Here is a 23,154-nt window from a genome sequence, read left to right as displayed (position 1 = left end):
GATTTACTATATTTTAAATATGTTTTTGTTCATTCTGTGATATCATCTTCAGTTCTCTTTCAACCTTCTCCTTATCTTTTGAAGTCCTCTGATTTTTCTGATCAAAGTGAAACTGCTGCTGATTATTTTAGTCGTTCCAACCGCAGGGGAAGCATTGTTTCTGATGCAGATGATGTCCAAGTTTTGAATAGTGTGAGTGCAATGCTTGCTGTTATACCGTGGTGAACACAGCAAACTTACTAACCACGGATTTTCTTTTCATACTCCAAATGAGTAAATGCTGTAAAAGAATTTGGAGATATTTAATGGCACATAGGTTTGTTGAATGGTTGGGGCTTGTTTCAAACTAGTGTCTGTCTTTTGTATAAAAACGTCTGGAGTCTGAATTTTTAAAAAGTATTTTGTCTTTGCATGCTGCTTTATCTTAAGGAGATTTTGCCTGTTGCTAGAAGCATGTGACAAGTGCTAAAAAACTTCACGTTTTTAATGTGTGATAATCTTAAGCATCTCTTCACTGTGAATTTTTTTTTTTTCTTCTGGAAGTTCACTATATAAAGTTAACAATTTCTAGACTTGTATGGTGCTTTGGAATAGTATTATTTGGTTTAGTGACAAAAATAGATACTTAGAGGTGTGCTGTTGTTACTGTGTTTTAGTATTCAATCATCCGTGATGAAACTTTGTCAAGATCCCTCAATGGAGCACTCAATGCTCCAATAAAAAAAGGGGGAGGGGATTTTTCATCACAGGAAAATTGTGATGGCAGTTTTCCTGTGCATTTGTTTAATCTGAGCATCAGTAATGACAAACCTAGCTGCCTTTTCTTTATTGTAACTATTAGTTCTAAAAATTTTTGTTACTTGTAGTCAGAATTTTTGTGCTTAACAGTGAGAAAATAGGGGAATTTCTGTTCTTCATCATGTCTTTGAAATAGTGGTCAGGGCCAGCATATGCTGTAAGAGGAAAGATCGGGAGAACTGGGCTTGTTTAGCTGGGTAGAGGGAAGGCTACGTAGTGATGTACAGCAGCTTCCAACTCTTCTGAGCTGTGCCAAGTGGTGTCGCCCAAGGTTGCTGTTCCTTGGGAGTTTCACACAGTGAACCTTCCTTGGGAGGTTCACACAGTTCACACAGTGGAAGAAGCTCCACAAGGAGGTAACTGTTGCTGTCATGGGTTACACCAAGGCTGGAGACTCCATCTTCAGGAGCTAGTGGAAACTAGCTAGATAAAGGCACGGCTCACCTGGATTTATGTCCACAGCCATTCTGCTTTGAATGGGAGGCTGGTCCAGATGACTGCTGCTGTACCCTTACAGTCACAGTTTCTTAATTCCACTTTTAGATGATTTAATATTCTTATAGTGCTGGGTAACTTGCAGTAATATGCAAAATGTATCTCTCTCTACGCTCCAAGTCTGACAGACTAGTCATTTTTCCAATTTAAATTTGAGCTTTTATTTTCTTCCTAATAAAACTGCTTTTCTCAAGCTAATACTCTGCTGAGAGAAAATATGCAGGCAGAGACTGGCAATTACACTGTCTTCTCAGTCATTTTTTATCATTGTTACAATGTAAATGTGATTTAGAATTGGCATATTCAATGTAGTTTACATACTCTTAATGTAAATTTAGAATATGATAATGTTCTAAGTTTTTCCAAATGGATACTTGAGATCAGTTGGATTTTTCTTGTCATTTTTACCATCACAGGGGTGACAAGTATTTGCAAATTAAAATTGCAGGTGTCATTGGAGATGATGAATTTGCCATGGAAATGCCGTGTTGACCTGTAGAAACCATAACAGAAAGAAATAGTTCTCACAGAGTAACATTTGTTTCTGCTGTGATTATAGCAGACTTCCACATATGTTGCCATGGGTCTGGGACTAAAATATGTTTTGGAGAAACAAGATTTTAGAAGGATCATGCTTTTAGGAAATATATCAACGTGTTGTGGTCTTCATTTCGTTTTACCTAGTTTGATTCATAGAAATGTTGAAAATATGCAATGCGAGTTTGGATTGTCAAAGGTTCCTAGATGAAAATTTAGGTTTAGTTTATTCTTCTGCTCAGGCTTCAGTTCAAAAAATATGAATTGAAATTATTAAATAATTCAGAGCTTTCACCTGAATTGTTGTTGGCCTGATGTAATTTCTTGTTTTACCAAAGAGTGTGAAGTAAGAAATGTGTTTTCTAATAACTAGGTTATTCACACTGGTATCACTGATTGTCTGAAGTGCACTTGCATGAAACTTCATGTTTGTTATGCCACCAGGTGTTGTAGTCACTACTATGTTCAAATTTAAAGTAGTGATACTTGTTTCGATGTTCAGTACTTTAACCTTAATACAGACTTTCTGGAAGACTTTGTAAAAAAAAAAGTTTCTGGCTTTTTCTTTACAAGCACTCATTTATTTTGCAATAAAGATAAAAACTGTTTTGAGGCTGTATATTTTTTTACCGTATTTTGATGTATGTTAACCTCTGGATTTTTTTTCTTGTTTCACTTCATGTTCTTAAATATTTCACAATATCTTTGAACAGAAGAAGACAGTGCTTCTGTAGTCTGTCATTGTGAAAGGTGCATTGTAATCTTTTTCCCTTTTCTTTTTCAGCTGGAAGAAAAGAGTGAAAAATCACATTCAGAAATTTTTTCAAGGGTAAGAAGTTTGAAATTAAAATTTTAAAAATAGAATCTAAAATACTTTTATTCTTTAGCTTACTTCTAGCAAGTATTGGTTTCTTGCAGAATTCTTTTTCTGGGAGAAATATTCAGCGGGAGAGGTAGTATGTTAAGATACTAGGGCTATAAAACATTCTGAATCCTGTTTGGCGGAAATAATTCTAGCATTATTTTCTCAGCACTGACAGCCTCTTTGTGAACACTTTCCGAACAGAAAACTGGAAATTAACTTGAAATATTTAAATAACTCATAAGTCCTCTAGTTTTTTTCTGTGCTGCTACATAACCTCTGTGTTCCTATTCTGTGTAAGCTGCTCATATACCAGGTGATGGCAAACAGAAACCTATGTTTCACCAGGAAGTAACAAGTTTTGGAAAATATTCAGAGGAAAATACTGTCTCTAACGTATCTTAAGAAAGTTGAAACAAGAGAAAAGTTATTTATGATTGTAAAGGAATTTAAAAAAGAGCAATGTCAAGTATACTAGAAATCCCAGTATTGTACCTGATACGTTGTTTTCCCTTCTTTAAGCCATCATCTCGCAATTCAATTCCTCTGAGTGGCAACTCCTCTAGGAGAGGAAGTGGAGATACAAGCAGTTTGCTGGATCCTGATGCCTCCCTCAGCGAATTACGGGTAAACTGCATTTTCAGAGAATTTGAAGCTAGTTTAAGATTGTATTTGGGGTTACGAGGAATTCTTTGTTACAAAACTGTTCGTTTCTTAATAGTAAGAAAAAGTTATGAGAATGTAACTTTTGCAGGAAATTTTTTTTATTTATCTCGATAATTGCATTTGTTATGTTCATAATTATTTATGGTGCTGACAGTTTAGCTTATTTTATTACAGGAATTTGTTTATGTCAATTTGAAATAATTGTGTCCTATTTGAGATCCGTTTTAATTCTTGCGGCTTGGATTCAATGACATAAACAAAATCTTAATTTCCATCTAGTTTTTGTGAATTAAATAGTTTCTGTAAATTATTGCAGGCTTTGGCATTTGACAGAAATTCATATAAACTCTTTAATGCTCTTTCAGCTGTAAATTATTTCCCCATACTTCTTATGCAATGGTTCATTCCTATGTCCTGCAGGATATCTATGATCTTAAGGACCAGATACACGATGTAGAAGGGAGATACATGCAGGGACTTAAAGAACTAAAGGTATCAGGGCTTTTCCCCAGCATGCATTCTGTATGGGTATTTTGGGGTAATGGAGATATCACTGGTTCCACTAACTATATAAAGCTTTACTAACAAGTTTTTTTTAATTTCCTTAAAGCATGTGCCTAACTTTTAATGCATAGAGAGCATCATATTAAGTTTGTCATATGGGTAAAGATATTAAGTATACTATCTCAATATACGTTCAAAATTATTATTTGGTTTATGTTAAAAATAGTATTGACTTCTATATTTTAGCAGGTATTTTGTGGCAAGGTTATGAGAGATTTAATCTATTTTTTTCAGTGTTTTGTTTTTAAATAAATATCTATTCCAAGTAATTGCTATATATTGAATGTGGAAGAAAGAAATAAGATATAGTTACGACAAAGAACTTAAGAATTAGTCTTCCAGTATTCAGTAAGTACTACATTTTATAAAGCAAAACTGAGGTAATACTCTTGAAAGATGTGCAGGCATATTGCTTGCAGGAGAAGGTTATTTTTGATCGGATGATTTGTAGCATGCCGTTAAGAAATATATATATATATATATATATATATATATATATATATATATATTTTGATGCTTGTGGTTTGCAATTTCAGTTATCTTTCTCTATATAGGTTGGTATTTTCAGTATTAGGTTAATGAAATTTGTCTTATTTTGGCTTGTTTAGACAAGTATGCTTTTCTTACGTAAATTTGCACATTATTTACAGTTTACAGTTAATCTAAAGTATGGTTGTTTTCCTCCCTTCTGCATCGAAGGGAAACTGAATACAACAAATTACGTGGCTTACAATACCTTTTTTTCCGGATATTTTTTCTGTTCTCTTTCCTGTTATCTAATTGTGAATGGTTCTATATAAAAGTAAAGAACTCTTGACATACTTGTTTTATATCCATACAGAGAAAGAATTCAATGAATGCTGCTTGCTACTAGAGCAATTTAACAGCTCCTTGAATTTCCATATTAAGCATGGTAGATGGTATAGTGAAGAGAAAATAGGTAATTTGAGCTGTTCAGCATAGCAAAAATTATTTGAATTTTAGAGGATAAGTAACTCTCCTTCAAACTGATAGAAGCTCAGACATTCTAATCCTGTTTTAATCATATTGCTATATGACTATTAAAAGTACTTCAAAGAGTAAAGTTGTTAAAAAGCTCCTTTTTTGATAGTGTTGAATTTCTTGGTGCTCTCGAAGTTTTCCGTAATAAATTTGAAGAATGGCAAGATTGTTTGACATCGCCATGATTGTACTAACTTTGAATAAAATGTGAGATTGCATCATATTTTCAGAATGGATCTTGCTCTAACACTTAAGCATGTTTGCCAGTGTCTCAAGACTACAGTTCTGAATCATAGTACTAGGCCCTGTTATTATATGTAATCCATTAGAGTTGCCAGAGAGCATAGGAGTACAGTAGACAGTGAGATCTTGACCTAAGCTTAGCTTACTAAATTGAATTTCATTTTATGCTATGGTTTCACATTATTATTAATAATAAGGAATAATATGTTCTTAAGCTATATTGCAATCCAGAGATATTCTTTCAGGAACCCTTCTTTCTAATTAAGAAGATAATGCCTTTTCCTTAACCTCTGCTTTATCTATTTTGTCTTTTGTGTGTTAGAAGGTCTAGTAGGATGCCTGCTTCTACCTCTTTTAAGTGTTTTTTTTTTTTCGGAAATTGAGTAACAGTGAGCAGTAGTAACACTACCAGCATATCTCTGTGGTTGCCTAACCCTTGTAGTACTAAGAGTGTGCTTTTTACCTGGCTACAAACCTGCTGGGTTATCAGCACAATAAACTAATCTGTGTACTTCTGATTTAGTCAGTTCTTCAAATCTTTTGATGTCTGTTTGCTTACTCTCTCCGTATTCCCTTGTGTCAGCTAGAAATGAATTCTTTTTCTTTCCTCAGGATTTTTCTCTATGCATTTTATGGAGCTGTCTTGATGTCTGTTAGGTTTAATCATCTTGTTCTAGCTAAACAGGCTTATTTGCATAGCCTTTTGTCATTGCTGGTAGAATTATCGGTGGTATCTTCATAGATACAGGTTTCACGTGGAATCTTATTATCCATTTTCATTTCAGTCTATTCCCACTGCCTCATCCTTAGGCATCCCACTGCCTCATGCATGTGTTTCAGAAATTCTTCTAAATCCGTATTATTTTTTCGCAAGACTGGCAGATTACTGAAGCTGTACGTAACTCTTGCACTATAGGGAACATGTGCAAGTCTTCCCTCAAAAAAAGGAACAGTTCCAAAGAAATATTAGCAATGTTCCATTTTTTAATTGATCAGAGACTCTTAAGCATAGCATGTTTGGTTTTTTTTGTTTGTTTGTTTCTTGGAAGCAATTGTCACTCTTCTGTCTCAAAATTAATTTATTCCTCTTCCAGAACTGCAGGTTTTTCCCTGTTAATGTAATTATTTACATTCTAACCTGATCTTTTAAGCTTCGAGCAAGTTGTTTTTTTTTTTAAGGCTGTTAGACACCTGTCACTGTCATTGTTTGCTTCTTTCTTACAGTGCTTGTAGATGACTCGAGTCCTGCAGCACATGCCATACAGTAAGGAAGAAATGGGTTTTATTAAGATGCTGTTTTCAGCTGCCTGATGGGGGGAGGTAGGGAAGACAGAGTGCATGCTCCTTTCAGAGGTGCACAATGATAGGGCAAGGTGTAACAGAAAAAAAGTTGCATTGTAAGAAGAGAAATTCCAGTTGGACTTCAAGAAAAAGAGTTTCCACAAGGAAGGCAGCCTACATCCCTGGAGACATACAGAATGAACTGGAGAAAGCACTGAGCAGCCTGACTTTGGTTGGCCCTGCTTCAATTAGGAAGTTAGGCCAGATGGTACCCAGAGGTCTCTTCCAACCTAAATCACTATATGACTCCACTCATGACCCTCACAGAAGCAATCAATAACAGGCATTTTTTCCTAGCTCTTTTCTTGTTACTGTTAATTCTTGTATATTCCCATAGAAGGACACTACCATTCATTTTAATGTTATTTTCCTTTTTCCTCTATATTAAATTATTGTTTGGAAGTCTTTGGAAGGTTACAGTCTCTGATGTTTTGTTTTACCAGTTATTACAGGATTTATCATGATTACATCATCAAAAAAAAGTTTTGTGATTTTAATCTAAAACTTGAATTACCTGAATCTACTTACAGATGATCTTTATTTTTTCATTATTTTCTTAAATCTTATCGTGAATCTTCTTTGCTACTTGGAGTTTAATATTTCCCAGATAATAATGGTACCTTTCTTATCTTTTTACTTTTTATGTTGTCTTTTCTCTTCTGATCTGTACAACTCCTGAATTATTTTTTCTGGGATTTCTGAAATACTGAATTTGTCCAGAACAAAATTCCTGAATTCAATGAATTAAACAGAGGTATAAGTGTACGTAATTGATAGAATTATAAAATGGAAAATATGCACCTTACGGACAGCTTTCTCAAAATGAAGATTCATTATGACATGGAATAGAGTTCGGTGGCTAAGCTGTATTTTTAATTTTTAGGAATCAGATTGTTACCAGCCTCTCCCCTAAAATCTTAGTCCTTACTTCTACTGTTAGGTTTTCTGAAAAACTCAGGCTTGGTGCCCTTCCTCTGTTGTCATGTCATAGTATGTCCACTGTCATAATAATACAAATAATTAAACATGGATGTTATGATACTTATGCATGACTTTCTATTCCCTAGAAAATGTTATTCTATTTTTTTTTTTAGAAATAGGAAGATAAAACAGTTTCAATATAATCTGAAGTATAGACCACTACTTAAGTAATGAAAATTAAGTTAAAGCTACTCTTAGAGACATTTCTGTAGTCTTTTATAGTCGTCTGTCTGAGTTTTGTCAGATTTGTTGCTGAATTCTGAAGTGGTTTCCTGTCCATACAATGAAAATGCAGTAAAGCTATGATAATACTTCTTTGTTCCTGTAAGTTAAGTTATGAAGGTGGCAGAGCAGAAAGTTCAAGTGGAATATTATCTTGTAATTTTCATACTTTTGTAATGATAACTATCTGTTGCTGGGTATAACATAACCTGAACAATGGAAATCAAACTGTGACTTCATCTCTCTAAAGACATGACACAAATAATTGTTCAGAAACAAAAATGTTTGCAGAGTTTGATTGTGAAACAGCTAACACTTCAGTTTTAATGTTAAAATTAAAAATTAATTAAATTAAAATCATTTTATATTTAAAGTTAGACTAATGTAACCCTTTCTACTACCTCTAGGATTCACTAGCTGAAGTTGAAGAAAAATACAAGAAAGCTATGGTTTCCAATGCTCAACTAGACAATGAGAAAAACAATTTGGTTTACCAAGTGGATACTCTAAAGGATGTCATTGAGGAGAAAGAAGAACAGATAGCTGAGTTCTGTAGGGAAAATGAAGAGAAGTCAAAGGTACTGATTTTTTTTTTTTTTGGTCACTAACAAGATAAATCATAGCAAGCCTGCGCTTCTTAGTAAGAAATGGTCAAAAACCTTTGGATTCACAGAAAAGTATATCCATCTTAGTGGCCAAAGATCTTTTACATATTATGGAGTTCAAGTTTAAAGAAAAAAATAATAACAAACACTAATGTTAAATATATTCCTTTGAATTGAACAGAGCATGTTCTGTCACACTTTCTTGGAAAGGGAAAATCTATGTGGCAGCTTTTTTCCAACAATATGGAGATAAATTCAGTATCTGAGTCTTTTTCTTACTAATCTTATATATAAACCTTTATGGCATTTTTTTTCTCACCCCTCCAAATTTTATTAAATGAAATCTTCTCCATAGTAAGTGTCTGGAGAACTTACCTAAAACTTACTTTGTTATTTTTAGCCACTAGGTAGTTAGAATTTCTTAAGCTGTTGCAGGAATTTTTTAGGTAATGTTATGTTAAGAGAGATTAGTATATTTTTTTTTAAACTTTGTATTTAAGATGTATGACAAACCACAAATAAATTCATGATTTATTTACTTATTTGATATAGGAATTGGAAAGACAGAAACACACATGCAGTGTTTTACAGCATAAGCTGGATGAACTTAAAGAGGGCCTTCGACAGAGAGATGAATTGATAGAGGTATGTTGATATGCGATAATGAATGATAAACCTGTGCAAATAAGAACAGTATAAGATTTGAACAGGAATGGTCATCATACACAAAATGAGCTTAATTAGTAATTCCCAAAGTCCTTTTTGCAGGCTAAACATCATCCCCAGCTTCTAAAATGGTACTAGTTCCTTAGACATAATTGTACGATTTAAGGGCTTATTTTTATCCTTGATAATATCAATATCAATTGATTGATTTCATTATCAATATCATTTGATAATGAAATTTCTGGATTAGTTCTTCTGTTAACGTGTCCTGTGCGTTTGCTGTATTTCTAAATTTCTTTGAACAGATACTGCAACTTGACTATTCCAAATTGTGCACAAACTGCTGATATTTTTTGCTCAGAGTTGCAATGCTTTGAAGGCAGACTAGATAAAGAACACATCATACACATAATATGCTTCTCAGCAGTTTATTCCTATTTTTTTTGTTAATGGACAGTATCTTCTAAACATACAATGTTTTAAATTTATTGTCTAAATGGTAGCTTTATTCATATGATATTTATGTATTTTGCTGCTGACAAATTTGTGGAATGGATGTACAGGCTAGAAGTCCATTAATAAAATTTCTTGCATTAACACTATTATTACATAATTAAAGTTTGTTCCATGGCAGTGAACTTCCTAATGTATTTGAGTAACTTATAAGCATGAATGTGGAAAGCTTTTTATATGTATGCAGTTCCCCTTAGGTCTTATTCCATAAACAAGGTTGTTTCTAAATAACAGAATGTGTTGGGAAGGGGCTGGGGGCAGCTGGTGGGTGGGTGGGGAGTGTTCACTCCTAAGCAGTACTTGAAGGTATATGAAAATTACCCCAAGGTTAATTGTTCTCCTAAAGAAAGGATGTTATCCCCAGTCTGCAGTGGGAACTGTTACTAAAGAAAAGTAGTCCTAGCTGTACTAAATTCTGCAATCAATATGAAATGATGGAATAAAGTTACAGTTTTCTTGTGTGAATTTAAAGGGAAAATACTATGTTACACTCAGTCACACCCTGTTTCTTTAACCTCATGCTTATAAACTCCTTGGTTGGCTTTTTCTATTTTATTTCCTTTATCTATTTGAATGTTTTTTCCCCATTTCCTCACTTGTCTTTCTTCTTTTATTCTTCCCTCATACTATTTACTACAGGAGAATCAACGCATGCAGCAGAATATAGACTGCATAACCAAAGAGGTGTTTGATCTCCAGGAGACAATTAATTGGAAAGATAAAAAAATAGGGGTATGAAACAAATATGGGGGGGGAAAGGTATTTTTTTAATTCTAGAAGTAGACAGATATCCCTCTTTCCCCCTGAGGAATGCTGTGTACTCCAAAGAAATGAAGGCTACTCCCAATTTGAATATTCACAATGTTTTGCAGTCCATCTTCTTGTTAGAGAAAGAAAATTAGCTCCACTTTATCTTTACTTGCATAATGGTGAATAATACTAATTCTATAACGTAAAAAAATGTTATGCATACAATTGTATCATTTTTTCCATTTTTTTTTTTTACCTGTAATCAAGACCTAAAAATGTCACTGTTTCCTAATTCTTAACAAATGTGAAAAAAAAGTCTGGTTCCATACATTGATCTACAGATGCATATCATGAATATTTAATACAAAATTTAAATTATTTTAAAAACCTTTAACCTTCATGAAGGTAAATTATAATTTTCAAAACTTAAACAGAGTTCAGACTTTGCTAGTGATTTGGCTGCTACCTTTGTCATTGTCTTAGCAGTTTTCACAGGAATTGGTGAATTTTAGTATGATTTGCTTTCTACTATTTGGAAGAAGAGAGAGAACCAAAATAATGGAAAACGCAGGGAGCTGCAGGTATTAAGGGTCAAAATGCAGGGAAGTCTCAGTAAATATTTGCTAAGCATGCTTCCATTTAACATACCTGGTGCTAAGACTGCGACCAGACACAAAATGACTCTGCAGCCACTCTTGCGCAATTCTGTATCACATTCCTGATCCTTCTAGGGCCTTAGTTTGGATGCAACACTGAACCAGGCTGACACTGTGCATTAGTTTTGTGGTAAGACAGTTTCCAGCTCTTGGAGTTTGGAGTTGGAATCAAAACACTGGCAGTGTCAGCCCTTCTGAGGAGTGTCTGTAGGGCTCCTGTGTAGGTTGAAAGGTGGTACAGGTGGAAGAACAGAGTTGGTATTTGCTGTACAGCTAATTTAGTTCAGGCGGGGTTTGTCAGTTTTGCTTCTTGGCAGTCCAAAACTGGTAAAACTGTCTCAGAGTCAGGCTGACTCTCAGCAATAATTATGTGGCCCTGAACTTGTAGCTGTTCTGGGCCACAAATAAATTGCCTGGTGATAAGAGGGAGTTAACTGTAGATAGTCTTCAGAAAGGAAGTGTCCTTTAGTAACTCTAGGGCTGTTTCTCTCTTTAACTAAATAATTTTATACCAGGATTTTGACATACTCAGATTTCGTTGAATATTGCTGTATTCACTGGAGCTCAAGTCACTTCAAAAAGTTATCTTTAGCTTGCGGTGCCTGATTAAAAACAACAACAACAACAAAAGTTATACTCTCTTATCTTCAGTCCATATTTATTTCATGTCTCAGTCCTTTGATCCATATTGCAATCCTCTTTTCTATCGTAAATCACAGAATCACAGAATCGTCTAGGTTGGAAGAGACCTCCAAGATCATCTAGTCCAACCTCTGCCCTAACACTAACAAGTCCTCCACTAAACCATATCACTAAGGGCTACATCTAAATGTCTTTTAAAGACCTCCAGGGATGGCGACTCAACCACCTCCCTGGGCAGCCCTTTCCAATGCCTAACAACCCTTTCGGTAAAGAAGTTCTTCCTGATATCCAACCTAAACCTCCCCTGGCGCAACTTTAGCCCGTTCCCCCTCGTCCTGTCACCAGGCACATGGGAGAATAGACCAACCCCCACCTCGCTACAGCCTCCTTTAAGGTACCTGTAGAGTGCGATAAGGTCGCCCCTGAGCCTCCTCTTCTCCAGGCTGAACAACCCCAGCTCCCTCAGCTGCCCCTCGTAAGACTTGTTCTCCAGACCCCTCACCAGCTTCGTTGCCCTTCTCTGGACTCTCTCGAGCACCTCGATGTCCTTCTTGTAGCGAGGGCCCCAAAACTGAACACAGTACTCGAGGTGCGGCCTCACCAGAGCCGAGTACAGGGGGACAATCACCTCCTTAGACCTGCTGGCCACGCTGCTTCTTATGCAAGCCAGGATGCTGTTGGCCTTCTTGGCCACCTGAGCACACTGCTGGCTCATATTCAGCTGACTATCAACCAGTACTCCCAGGTCCTTCTCCGCCAGGCAGCTTTCCTGTCAACTGACCTGTCAACTTTTAAATGTTTTTTTCCTGAACATTCTTCAGAATTTTTCTTAATTTTTAAATTATTTGACCATATTTCTTCCATGTTTACTCTTCATTGTCATTGTGTACTGGACTGTCCCAGTTTGTGCAATCCCTTTTTTTCTTTCAAATATGTCACCACAGTTAGTGCAGAGCCTATCCTTTATCTAATGTTCAAAGAATTATCAACTAGTTTGACAAAGATTTTTTTTTTTCTTTTAGTGTCTGTGGACAGTCACTAAGTTGGAAGCTAAAATTTTTCTCAAAGTCTGTGTTCTTGTTTTTTTTCCTAGATTTTATTTTTTAAATATCTCAAACTTGAAATCTCTTAATTCTTAAAATGTAATAATGCCGTTGTCTTTTTTTTGCTCACATTACCTAAAAATTTTTTTTAAAGCTTGCAGTTTTTGTGTCTTTCTCCCCAGTACTGAGTTATTTTGCTAATTTTACTCTACTTCAGCTTCACAGAGGGGTACTTGGACTAGAATTATAACCTACTTTTAAAGTGTATGCAAGACTGCTACCTCAGAGGAAGAAAGGGAGGCAAGCAGAACAAAGATAGCATGAGCTTCAGTTTTACATTTTCCTCCTTATGTTGTCCTAGTTCTATAAAACGATCGAAATTTACAATTGTACTTGATTTTAAATGTGGTCAGTTTGAGGTTATTGAACTATAACTTCAAAGTTAGATTATTCCTGAAATATACAGCTATTTTACTCTTTCGTACATGTGTGGCCAAGCTGAAATTATCCATGCCGTATCTGAGTTTGGTATAGATCTTGTGAAGGTCGTTGGAATATTTAGTAAATAGAACCTCAGATAAATGTGCATTGTGCCGAGTGGATATATTTTAATCATACTGATATGTTAAAAGATACCCGCAGAGCTTAATTGGCGTGATTTGTTTGGTTTTTGTTTTTAATCTTCCTCATAGAAGAATTCCAGCAGTAGATTTGGTACAAAATCTGTCAACATCACCATCAACAATACCTCTCTGTATAAAAAAAACTATCAGCTTTACTTAAGTTTTTCAACTTTGAATAATTAATATCTCCGAAGGTAGAGATGCATGGTTATAGAAACTTCATTTATCTCTCCATCAACATTTTCTGCTTGCCAGCCCTTTCGTTTATTGGGGGAGGATCGAGAGGGTGTTTTAGGAAGGTCAGCAGCATCATAGGGCACTGCCAAGTACAGAGGATTTACATCTGGAGTGTGATTTTGGGCCTTTGTGTCCACTATTCCATATGGGTGAGTCTAAAGCACGCCCCACATACTTCCTACTCCCTGCTATGCCTCAAAAATCGCAAAGTCCTATCTTTAAGTGGAACACAAAATGATGCACTGATTAAGGTTCTTCACACTGTTTATGATGTAGTTACGGAGATACAGTGTGTGTTAGGAAGTAAAAGGACATCTTGTATACCCTTAAACTATTAGGTGACAACTAATGCTTTCACACATTTAAAATACAGGTAATTCAGTGTTAATATTTACATAGTAATCAAGTGCAACTGCACTTTAAAAATTTTTCTGTTGAAATTAATAGAATAATGCATTGAAATCTTGCTCTCATATACAGATTCTCCATAATTATTAAAGTTTAGCATACTGCAATTGTCATGTGGAGCAATTGCAATCAATGCAATGGCATTCACCTTCATTTCTTTCATGGTATCATTCCGTCCTAAACATTCATGCATGACACAAAGTTTAGTTAAATAATTTTCTTTGCAAAACGTGTGCATGCTCTTGCATCTGCTTAGTGGTCAGGATGATTTGTAATGCATGCAATTCCGAATTTGAATGGAATACTTGGATTCTGCCCAGTCAAGTGAAAATGTCTGATTAACTGCCAAGTAACAGAGCTGCACTATAGGTAGGCAAATTCATCGATGTCCATATTGTACATTTAGCTGAGATTCTTTCTTGTGCTAATGTAGTACTGCTAGTGTTTGCTTCTGCTTTTCTCTAAAAGTGATTGTTTTGCTTTTAGTAAAGAGTAGTTAGTATACTTAAGTGAGTAGTAAACTATAACCTAGCATTTCTAAGTGGATGACAGAATTGTATGTCCAATGGTCTTTTATGAGGTAAGATTTCTACTTCTATGCCCTACAAAGGTTATCTCAGTGAATGTGGTGGTTTAGGATCATTGTCAATTGAGTTCCAGCAAAAATGATTTCTGGCCATGTTAAAAAGAATCACTTATTCTTTTGGTATTCCATTTAGTTTATCAAAGCCTATGAAAAAATATACTAAATAGTAAACTCTACAATAAATATCTAAGGCCCATTTGGAGAAAAAATTGTGCTGAGACACATCTACCAATGACGCTAGATATGTGAATTGTAAAAAGGTAGTTATCAGAGATACATATTTTTATATATAAAATAGCCCCGTTTAATTTCTTTACTTTTGTTAAGCTTTTTATTTTTAGAAAATCTCTCTGCTATCTATCATCTGCTTTTTTTCTTTGTGCCATTCTTTTTCTTGCTATCTGCCTGAACCCAGGCCCTAGAAAGACAGAAAGATTACTTTGACTGCATTAAGAATGAGCGAGATGAGCTCAGAGAGGAGTTGGCTGACCTGAAGGAAGCAATGAAGAGAGGAGAGGTATGTCGGTAGTAGTTACCTTACAGTAACAGAAATCCAGTAATGGGGCATGAAATCAAGCTCAATGAAGAAGAGAAAGAATGATTAGTGTTCTTGTGCGGTCTCCAAACCTGACCTTAGGGAACAAATGGAGCATTTCATTTAACTGTTTCAATCAATTTTAAAAGCTTTTTCAAAACTTTTCTGTCCAGTTACATTTTAGCACTGGTCTTGAATGAGTACAATATTTTTCTTTTGTATTTTTAGAAACACGGATTAGTTATAATTCCAGATGGCACACCGAATGGTGATGTAAACCATGAATCAGCGGTTGGTGCAATAACAGTTGTATCACAGGAAGCTGCTCAAGTCTTGGAATCTGCAGGAGAAGGACCATTAGGTAAAAATATCCTAAAATACAGAGAGCTTATTAAGTCTTGTTTGCATTCTGTTCAGTGTTTAATGATTTGAAACCACAAAATGATACCCGTGATGCTTCTGGAGTACGTTTACGCTACTTTTAAACTTTTTTTTATCCTGAGTAAACAGATGTATCTTTTGAGTAAAAAAAATATAATAAGATGTCTGAACATTTGTAACCGATTAGATTTTTTTGGTCCAGTTTGTTTTATTACTGTTGGAAAAAAAAACTAAGACTTGCCCAAAGTATAGGCTTTTGGATTGTGTGCATAAGTCAATTCAATGTAAAACTGTTAACAAGCAAAAAAATTTCTCTGTGCACTTGCATTATATTTGCACGTTATGTATAATAGTTAAATGTTTAGACAGATTAAATTTGATACGTGTTTCTGTTGTCATTCTATGATGGTGAAATACAAATGTCTTTATGCTTCGTTACTCTCAGAGTTGTAATTTTCATGTGAGCTGCTATAATTTTAGCATCGTGTTGTTTGACAGTGTATTTTGTAGCTATTACTGATTGTCTGGCTGATTGGAGATATTGAAACATTCCCTTGGGCACTTTCCCAAGTACTTTTCCGTGGACTGAGAACAGGAATTATAAAACTTTCTAGAAATATATGCTTTCTACAAGCTCAGTGCTTTGCCTGAAGAGATAGCAGTCTTGAAGAGTAAGACAAGAAAGAGTATACAGCCAGGAGTAAATTGTTTTGGAAATAGCTCTTCTTGACCACTTGGTTGTTAATTTACTTTGACGAATTACTAAACTCACAGGTCTTACTTTTAAAACTGTTATACAAATACACAGTGAATTAATTGGTTTTTAATTTTTCCGGTATTAATGAAGTGTTATGTTGTTAGGGAGATAACAAGGTTTTATTCTGACAGTGCTGTTAGCTTTGTTTGAAGCTTTGTTTGTTTGTTTTACTTTGAAAATGAACTAAAAGTTAAGAAAAATACATCCTTAGTTACATATTTCTGGTTGTGGGTTGTTTTTTCCTTTAATTGAGTTCTTTCGTTTTAGATGTCCGGCTACGAAAACTGGCTGGAGAAAAGGAAGAACTATTGTCCCAGGTAAAATAAACTATTATTTTTAGAAACATAACTTTGTATATCCTTTTACAGAATATGAATATAGTAGTAATAAACAAATATTAAGTACCTTTGGTGTTTAATCAAATTACTTGAGCAGTAAAGCAAACTAAATATTCAACGTCTAATCAGGCTGACTACCGGGAATTATCAGCTCCTCACACTAGTGTCCCTATCCACGTGACTTTGATCTTTGTTGTTAAAGAGAATCCTAAGTTCAGTAACTAGCTAGCTGGAAACTAACTTGCTGCTGACTCTGCCATTTCTGGTGCTACAGAACAAATTTGGTGTTACAACAAAAATTTTTTTAGTATACGTACTTGGTTATTCTTCTGTCTTATTCAGAAATACTAAATGCAATAAAATGACAATCTCATAAGCTCAAGCATCTTTCTTTCAAGTTACCAAGCAGTACTATTTCTTCGATCACTTCAGTTACTTAAAATAAAAGATTAGTATGATCAAAGTCGCTGTATTTTAATGCAGGTCAGTATTGAGAATAGAGAATTCAAGAAAACATATCAAGTGGGCATTTGTTAAGAACACTAGTTTTTATGCCTCTAGTTGAACATACTACAAATTCAAAATGGTGCTGTCGACACCTGTTTTTGCTGAGATCATACCTTAATTTTACTATGGCTATTTGGTTTAAAATGCCAGTAAATTCTAGTATTGAATCAAGACTATTAAATATTTTTTATGTATACAAACATGTATAACTATAGCTACATAATTATGAAAATCAGTTAAAAGATTTATATCATGAATGGGAGCTTTGCTACTCCCATTGCAAAACTGACATGCAGATGGCAGTCACCCACCAGTGGGGAAAGAACTGCTTCCGCAGACCTCTGGGAGTGGCTTCCCTGCCTCTCCTGCATGGCTCTGTTACTCCCATTTACAGAACAATCTCAGCCGGTGGCATTTCAGGACTACTTGGCCTTGTTGACCTATTGAGTGTTTAGGTATACTACTACTGAACTTCTGGGAGTTGATTTTTCACAAAAGAAAACTTCTGTTTCAGGTTAGAAAGCTGAAGATGCAATTGGAAGAAGAACGACAGAAATATTCTAAAAGTGATGGCATGAATCCGGATATAATAGGCTTAGAGAATGGTTCTGACTTGCAACTAATTGAAATGCAGAGTACGTATAATGGTTACTGTTCAAAGGTATTAACTGGGGAGAGGAAACACTTTTCCAACTCCTTTTTCCTATGTTATTGTGCAGTGGAAGTACTTTGGATGAATAGATCACTGAGCAGGTATTTTTTTTGTTGATATGTCTACCTGCAGGGAATTTCTGCTGGTATTATGTCTACTGTGATTTAAACCATTTTGTGGTGTGTTGGTTATTGAATTGATCCTCTTTTTTGAGGGATGAGCTTACTGATATAAATTTTTATGTTTTAAAAGGTGTGTATCTGAGTTCATACATCTGAAACTTATTCAGTCTCTTACAGAGGCAGTAATTAATGTTCTTTTTAAAGGCAAAAAAAAACCAGGAGAACTATTTCCTTTTCTTACTCTCAAAGATTTCAGAAAGAATATTTACCACTTTATAACCCTGAATATAAGCTTCTCAGTCAAATGGTCTTTTAATGAATTTGAATTAAAAGGAAAGCTGCCAGTTTAGAGAGTGGATTTGAGTAATATGTTCTTTTTTTATTTTTTTAGGAGATGCAAACAGACAAATTAGTGAATACAAATTTAAACTTTCAAAAGCTGAACAAGATATAACTACCTTGGAACAAAACGTAAGTCCTTCTTTAGATTTGTTTATATCATTACACTTTCTCTGCAGGCATTTACCAATATTTTTTCCAACAAAAGCTATGAAAATGTATTTCATAATTTGATTTACTGCTTGTTCTTGAGATTTCCACAGAATAGCACTACATCTATGTTTTTCCTATTTCCTGCAAATCAATAGCTGTGCATAGTCTAACCATAAGAGAAAATCTGGAGTTAAGTTACTAAGATGTGAATGTATATAGCAGAACATAAAGAGGGACTGAAGCTAACATTTTAAGAAAATCTGTTTAAGTAAGCTTAATTGTAAGAAGGTTATATTGACTGGTTATATTGACCTGCTCTTAGAAATTCAAGAATTTATATATACATACATATATGTGCATACATAACATATTAGCAAAGTGAGAAAATCAGTGCAAGTCAGCAACACAGTATTATAGAGCTGTTTCTCTGTAGATCACTTAAAAGTCACTTAAAGAACTAGAATTTGAATCGAAGATGCAGGGCTGGTCTTTTGCACAGCAGCAGGCTACCAATCTGTGCTATGGATTTGGGGGGATAGCAAGGAGCTAGAAAAAAAAAATCAATCATCATCAACAACAAAAAAGCAAGTGGGTTTTAAAACTTGCATTTTCCAACCAGAATTTGTTGATTTGTCTCGAGTCCGTGCTTTGCTACTGAACTCTGTGCTTCAGCATAAGACCTCTCACATCATGTCATGATACAGTCTCCTCTCTCCTTCGCATTTTCATGTGGTCTCTGCTTTTCCACTTTTCAGGGGTTGTTTTTAATCCCATGTATTCCCCAATTCTTGATTTCCATTATCCAAGTCTACTCTCTGCTTAGTTCTGTAACTTTTCATATCTACTGAAATACTTCCTATGCTACGTTCCATTCTCCTCTGTTTCTTGCAGCCCTTGAAAGGAGGACACAAGCAGTAAAGGGTGTATTGCAAGTTCTGTCCACAGTTTATTTTACTTTTTTTCATCATTTATTGTTTTTTTTAACACTCTTAGCAATTATGTTTGCTGCTAAACACATTTAAACCTCCTTTCTCCATAGGGAGATAGTGTGGATAATTCCCAGGATGCTTTGTGTTTTTGTGTTTTTTAGGAAAGGAAAGAACAGCTGCTGGCAAGTGAGCTCAGGGTAGAGCACCTGAGTAACCATTCCTTTTATCTTGTTTGGGTTTGCAGATTGGACGACTTGAGGGACAGGTTGCAAGATACAAAAATGCAGCAGAAAATGCAGAAAAAGTGGAAGATGAACTCAAAGCTGAAAAGAGGAAGCTTCAGCGAGAGGTAATTAACTTGATTTCCTTTTCAGCTGTATACTTTCAGTCTTGAACTGCTCTGTTGTTGCCTCCCAGCTCTCTTTTTTAAATCTTCTGTTACTGCTGTTAAATGTTTTCAGAAGGCCTCCAAGTCTGTTGCATTCAGAAGACAGCTGTAGCACATAAAAATAGTATTAAATACAATTCAGTGTAGTATTTTCCTTGAAAGGAATGATCTAAAGTTATATTTTCTCAATGTGAAAACTTGTATGATTTTAAACTAGTCCTTCCATTAAATATTATTGAGGAGCCAATCCTCCATATGTCAAGTGTTAGCCTGGAAAATTTCCAGCATGCACCTCACAGGGATCTAGGAAGAGGCTGTATTTAACTGTGCTGTTGATCATCTTTGTTTAGGAGCTGCTGCATGACTAGTGTAATGCCTGCTACCCATGGGAATACGTATATCCATCAACTAGCACCAGTGGTAGAGAGGGCCTTACCTTTAAATAGCATGTAATGGGAAGTTGCAGGCACCTAACTGTTCGGGGGATGAATGTGTCATGTTTAAATTGCTTCACGGTTATTTTTTTAACAGTTGAATTCTGGTTCGTCTGGCTGCAGTAATGACATGGCTACTGTTAAAATGCCATACCTTAACTTATATGGTACTTCAATTAAAAGAAATAAAAACAAAAAATTGTTGTATTAGATTATTGATTTGATTTCCTCTGTCAAGGCTTATGAACAGCAGTAAGTCCAATTAAACTTAGTTATGATAACTTTTGTTTTTGTTTTATAGTTAAGAACAGCACTGGATAAGATAGAAGAGATGGAGATGACCAATAGCCACTTAATGAAAAGGCTGGAGAAGATGAAGGCAAATAGGACTGCGCTTTTATCTCAGCAGTGAAGTGGAAATTGAAACTACAATGCACTGCTCCTTGAATAACTAGCCCCTAGCTCATTTTTAAATACAGACTTTCATTGGCACAAGCTACTTGAACACTGAGCTGTTCAACGTTGTTTTAGTTTGATAATTAAATGGCATACATCTTTTTGTAACTTATGAGAGAATGAAATGTAGTTTGAATTTCCCTGTGAATTACAGCAATTTTTCTGTAGCATTTGATTCTAGAGTCAGAGCTGGAACACAATGCCGTATGTTTGACCTAGTGATAGAAAATATTCTCACAACTGTGGAATCAAGTTTACTCACGATCTCTTTTGGCTGCTTTAATGAATGCTTGATGCTCGGAGACAACTGCATGAATCCAAGAAGACACTGTATTATAAACTAACATACATTTGCTCAAGACATCACACAGCACAAGTGCCTTTTATCTGGTGCAATTTAAACTTCATTGTTGAAATAACCCTTGAAATCAGATAACATTTTATTTTAAGATACATTTGGGGTGTTCACTAAACTTTATACATTTTGAAAATGCATTTTTGTAAAATATTTAAATTTATAAGAAAATAGGGACTGTATATAAAAACTGCTTTTTTTGCATGGGCACATCCAAGTTCTAGGTGATTTTCTCAGATAATAGCCCCTGATGCTCTTAGGACAAGAGTACAGATTTTAAACTTCTGTTTGTACACCATCAATTTGTCATCTGCTGCTTAAGCGTGAACTGAAAATTTAGGGTGGGAGGAAGAGATGGGAAATGTGGCTAAGGAGTTTATTAAATGGACACTACTGACCAAAACCAGACGTTTGTGTTTTCTTTTAAATACTGAGATATCAACAAGATAAAGTCTTCAGAGTAGTAAATTTTGGTCTTCATAAAAATATCCTTGTCTTTTTAATCTAAAAGTTCTGAAGTGGTGTTAGCCACTGTTAGCCTTTGCTTGAGGCCAGCATGAGCCAAACATTTGGCCTAAGAGGATCGTTCTTTTGGACTCATATCAGATCCTTTTCCGTTGCAAATTGCTGCCATTCAGGAGTATTTCTCAAAGCAAAGCAGACTTCAGGACACTTGTAATCCAGAGCTTTAGTGGTTCTGTCTTTACCAGAGCTCCTTTACAAAGGAACAGCCATCTCTGCATTTCAAAAGCGTAGTTTGCTTTCCTTTTGCTTGTATGTTAGGCCTCTTGGGCTTAGAAAAAGCTTTCCCTGTTGAGAAACATCCTTTTAAGTAGCAGATCTCCAGAGACCTGCTCATTAACAGGAGACCGTTGGATTCTGGTGATCAGATGGATCATGGTCTGTACTGTTAACTCTTTGCTTTCATGTTGCGTATGTGATCAGAAAAGACCATCTTAGTCTTGAACTTAGTTGTTCTTACCGTGTGTATTCTGAAGATGAAAGGATATTTTGGGGATTTTGAAGGTGTTCACATGTACAAAAACCTCTGCTTAAATCTTATTTAATATATGGTGGGGAGCACATCTTCTTCTGGTATACTTCCTCTAAACTACTCTGTTGAAGCTGGATATTTCATGGCACTCAAACAACTGTGTGATTTCAGTAGTAAACTATGACAGTCAGATAAGGAATTATCATCTCAGAATTACCAGCATCCTGAGAAACTTGGGAGCACAGGCAAAGCATCAGTACATCCTTTTTAAAAATGAAGATTGTTAGTTTTTTGGAAAGCCTTTTACTACAGAGGTCTGTTAGGTTAGCCATTTTAGTTGTGGTGCTTCCCCAGTTCTTGCTACCAGAGAACTGAAACAAATTCAGACAAAGAACTCAAAACATGAGATTCCCAATGTTTACACTAACTGAATAATACTGGATTGTGACTTAATATGACTCTAATTAAAAAGTTTAAAAGGCAATTAAAAGAACTATGAGGAAAATGCTCTGGGAATAATTAATTGTAGATCTTTCCACCTTTTTCCAAAACAATTCTTACCTGGAAGATTGTTTCACTAGCCCCATGTGAATTCCTTTTGTATATGGGACAGATCCAAATAAAAATGAAAAGCAGTAAATAAAAACATGATTATCAAGCAAAACACGATTATTGAGCCTGTCTCATTATTAAATTTTCCTTGTAAATATTTCAGAATCAGGCATCTCAGCAAAATTTTTGCTATGACCTTATGGTAAGCGACATTTCTGTTCAAAAATTAAAAGTGACAGCTTTTCAAGCTATGATTTTTATGGTGCTATTAGTTATGATGCAAGTTAATGTTTGCAAATGACTTAGAATTTATAAAAGGGCTGTCTAGTAATGCGGTACACTAAAGTTTTAAAAACAGCCCTCCACTATGGCTTATGATGCTTAGTAGCTGCACTAAGTTTGGCAATTGATATTTAACAAAGTTTTTTGTTTTTTTTTTTTTTGTTAAAAGGTGACTTAGTAATGCAGTGAGGTGACTTATGCTGCCTTTATTTTTTTTTTCTCCTCTCTCAGCAGTCCAAGAATCACATTTAATATTTACTGATGGGCATTTACTTTATGGGTATTTACTGACTTCCTCCTGAAAAGTCGATAAGCTGGTCATGTTGATAGTTCCCAAGAGTACAGGCAGCAGTCACTTTCTTTCTGGTGTCACCTTTTCTCCATTTCTAGTGCCTTTGTGTGGTCTCTTTCAGCAGCATAGAAACAAAGAGGAAGTGTTCTCTTCTGTTGTTAGGCAAAACACACACAGCAGAGGGCATGCTTGGTTCGTGTGCTCTACTTTAATGCAGGACAAGCAGAAAGTTTACCAAAGTTTCCACA

At 35.2% G+C, this 23,154-nt stretch overlaps 1 protein-coding gene across 29 annotated transcripts in view; it reads left to right on the top strand.

The window, feature by feature from the left end:
- The window catches only part of LRRFIP2 (LRR binding FLII interacting protein 2), a 53,910-nt gene extending 32,721 nt beyond the window's left edge, over positions 1-21,189 (top strand). For 8 of the 29 annotated variants that reach the window (XM_040547712.1, XM_040547713.1, XM_040547724.1 and 5 more), the window contains 14 exons: positions 85-192; positions 2,615-2,659; positions 3,215-3,319; positions 3,779-3,850; positions 8,119-8,289; positions 8,869-8,961; positions 10,135-10,227; positions 14,856-14,957; positions 15,204-15,336; positions 16,381-16,430; positions 17,473-17,593; positions 18,124-18,203; positions 19,398-19,502; positions 20,277-21,189. In XM_040547712.1, the coding sequence (XP_040403646.1) occupies positions 85-192; positions 2,615-2,659; positions 3,215-3,319; positions 3,779-3,850; positions 8,119-8,289; positions 8,869-8,961; positions 10,135-10,227; positions 14,856-14,957; positions 15,204-15,336; positions 16,381-16,430; positions 17,473-17,593; positions 18,124-18,203; positions 19,398-19,502; positions 20,277-20,387 (1,389 nt within the window). In that variant the 3' untranslated portion in view covers positions 20,388-21,189. The remainder of the gene's footprint in view (positions 1-84; positions 193-2,614; positions 2,660-3,214; positions 3,320-3,778; positions 3,851-8,118; positions 8,290-8,868; positions 8,962-10,134; positions 10,228-14,855; positions 14,958-15,203; positions 15,337-16,380; positions 16,431-17,472; positions 17,594-18,123; positions 18,204-19,397; positions 19,503-20,276) is intronic. The other 21 variants (XM_040547731.1, XM_040547730.1, XM_040547729.1 and 18 more) reach the window with 11 other exon arrangements.
- Positions 21,190-23,154: the final 1,965 nt, after the last annotated feature.

Source organism: Cygnus olor, chromosome 2 (genome assembly GCF_009769625.2).
Source record: "Cygnus olor isolate bCygOlo1 chromosome 2, bCygOlo1.pri.v2, whole genome shotgun sequence".
Taxonomy (NCBI): Eukaryota; Metazoa; Chordata; class Aves; order Anseriformes; family Anatidae; genus Cygnus; species Cygnus olor.
The sequence above is the reverse complement of the archived record's forward strand: the minus strand, read 5'-3'. Positions and strand labels throughout refer to the sequence as shown.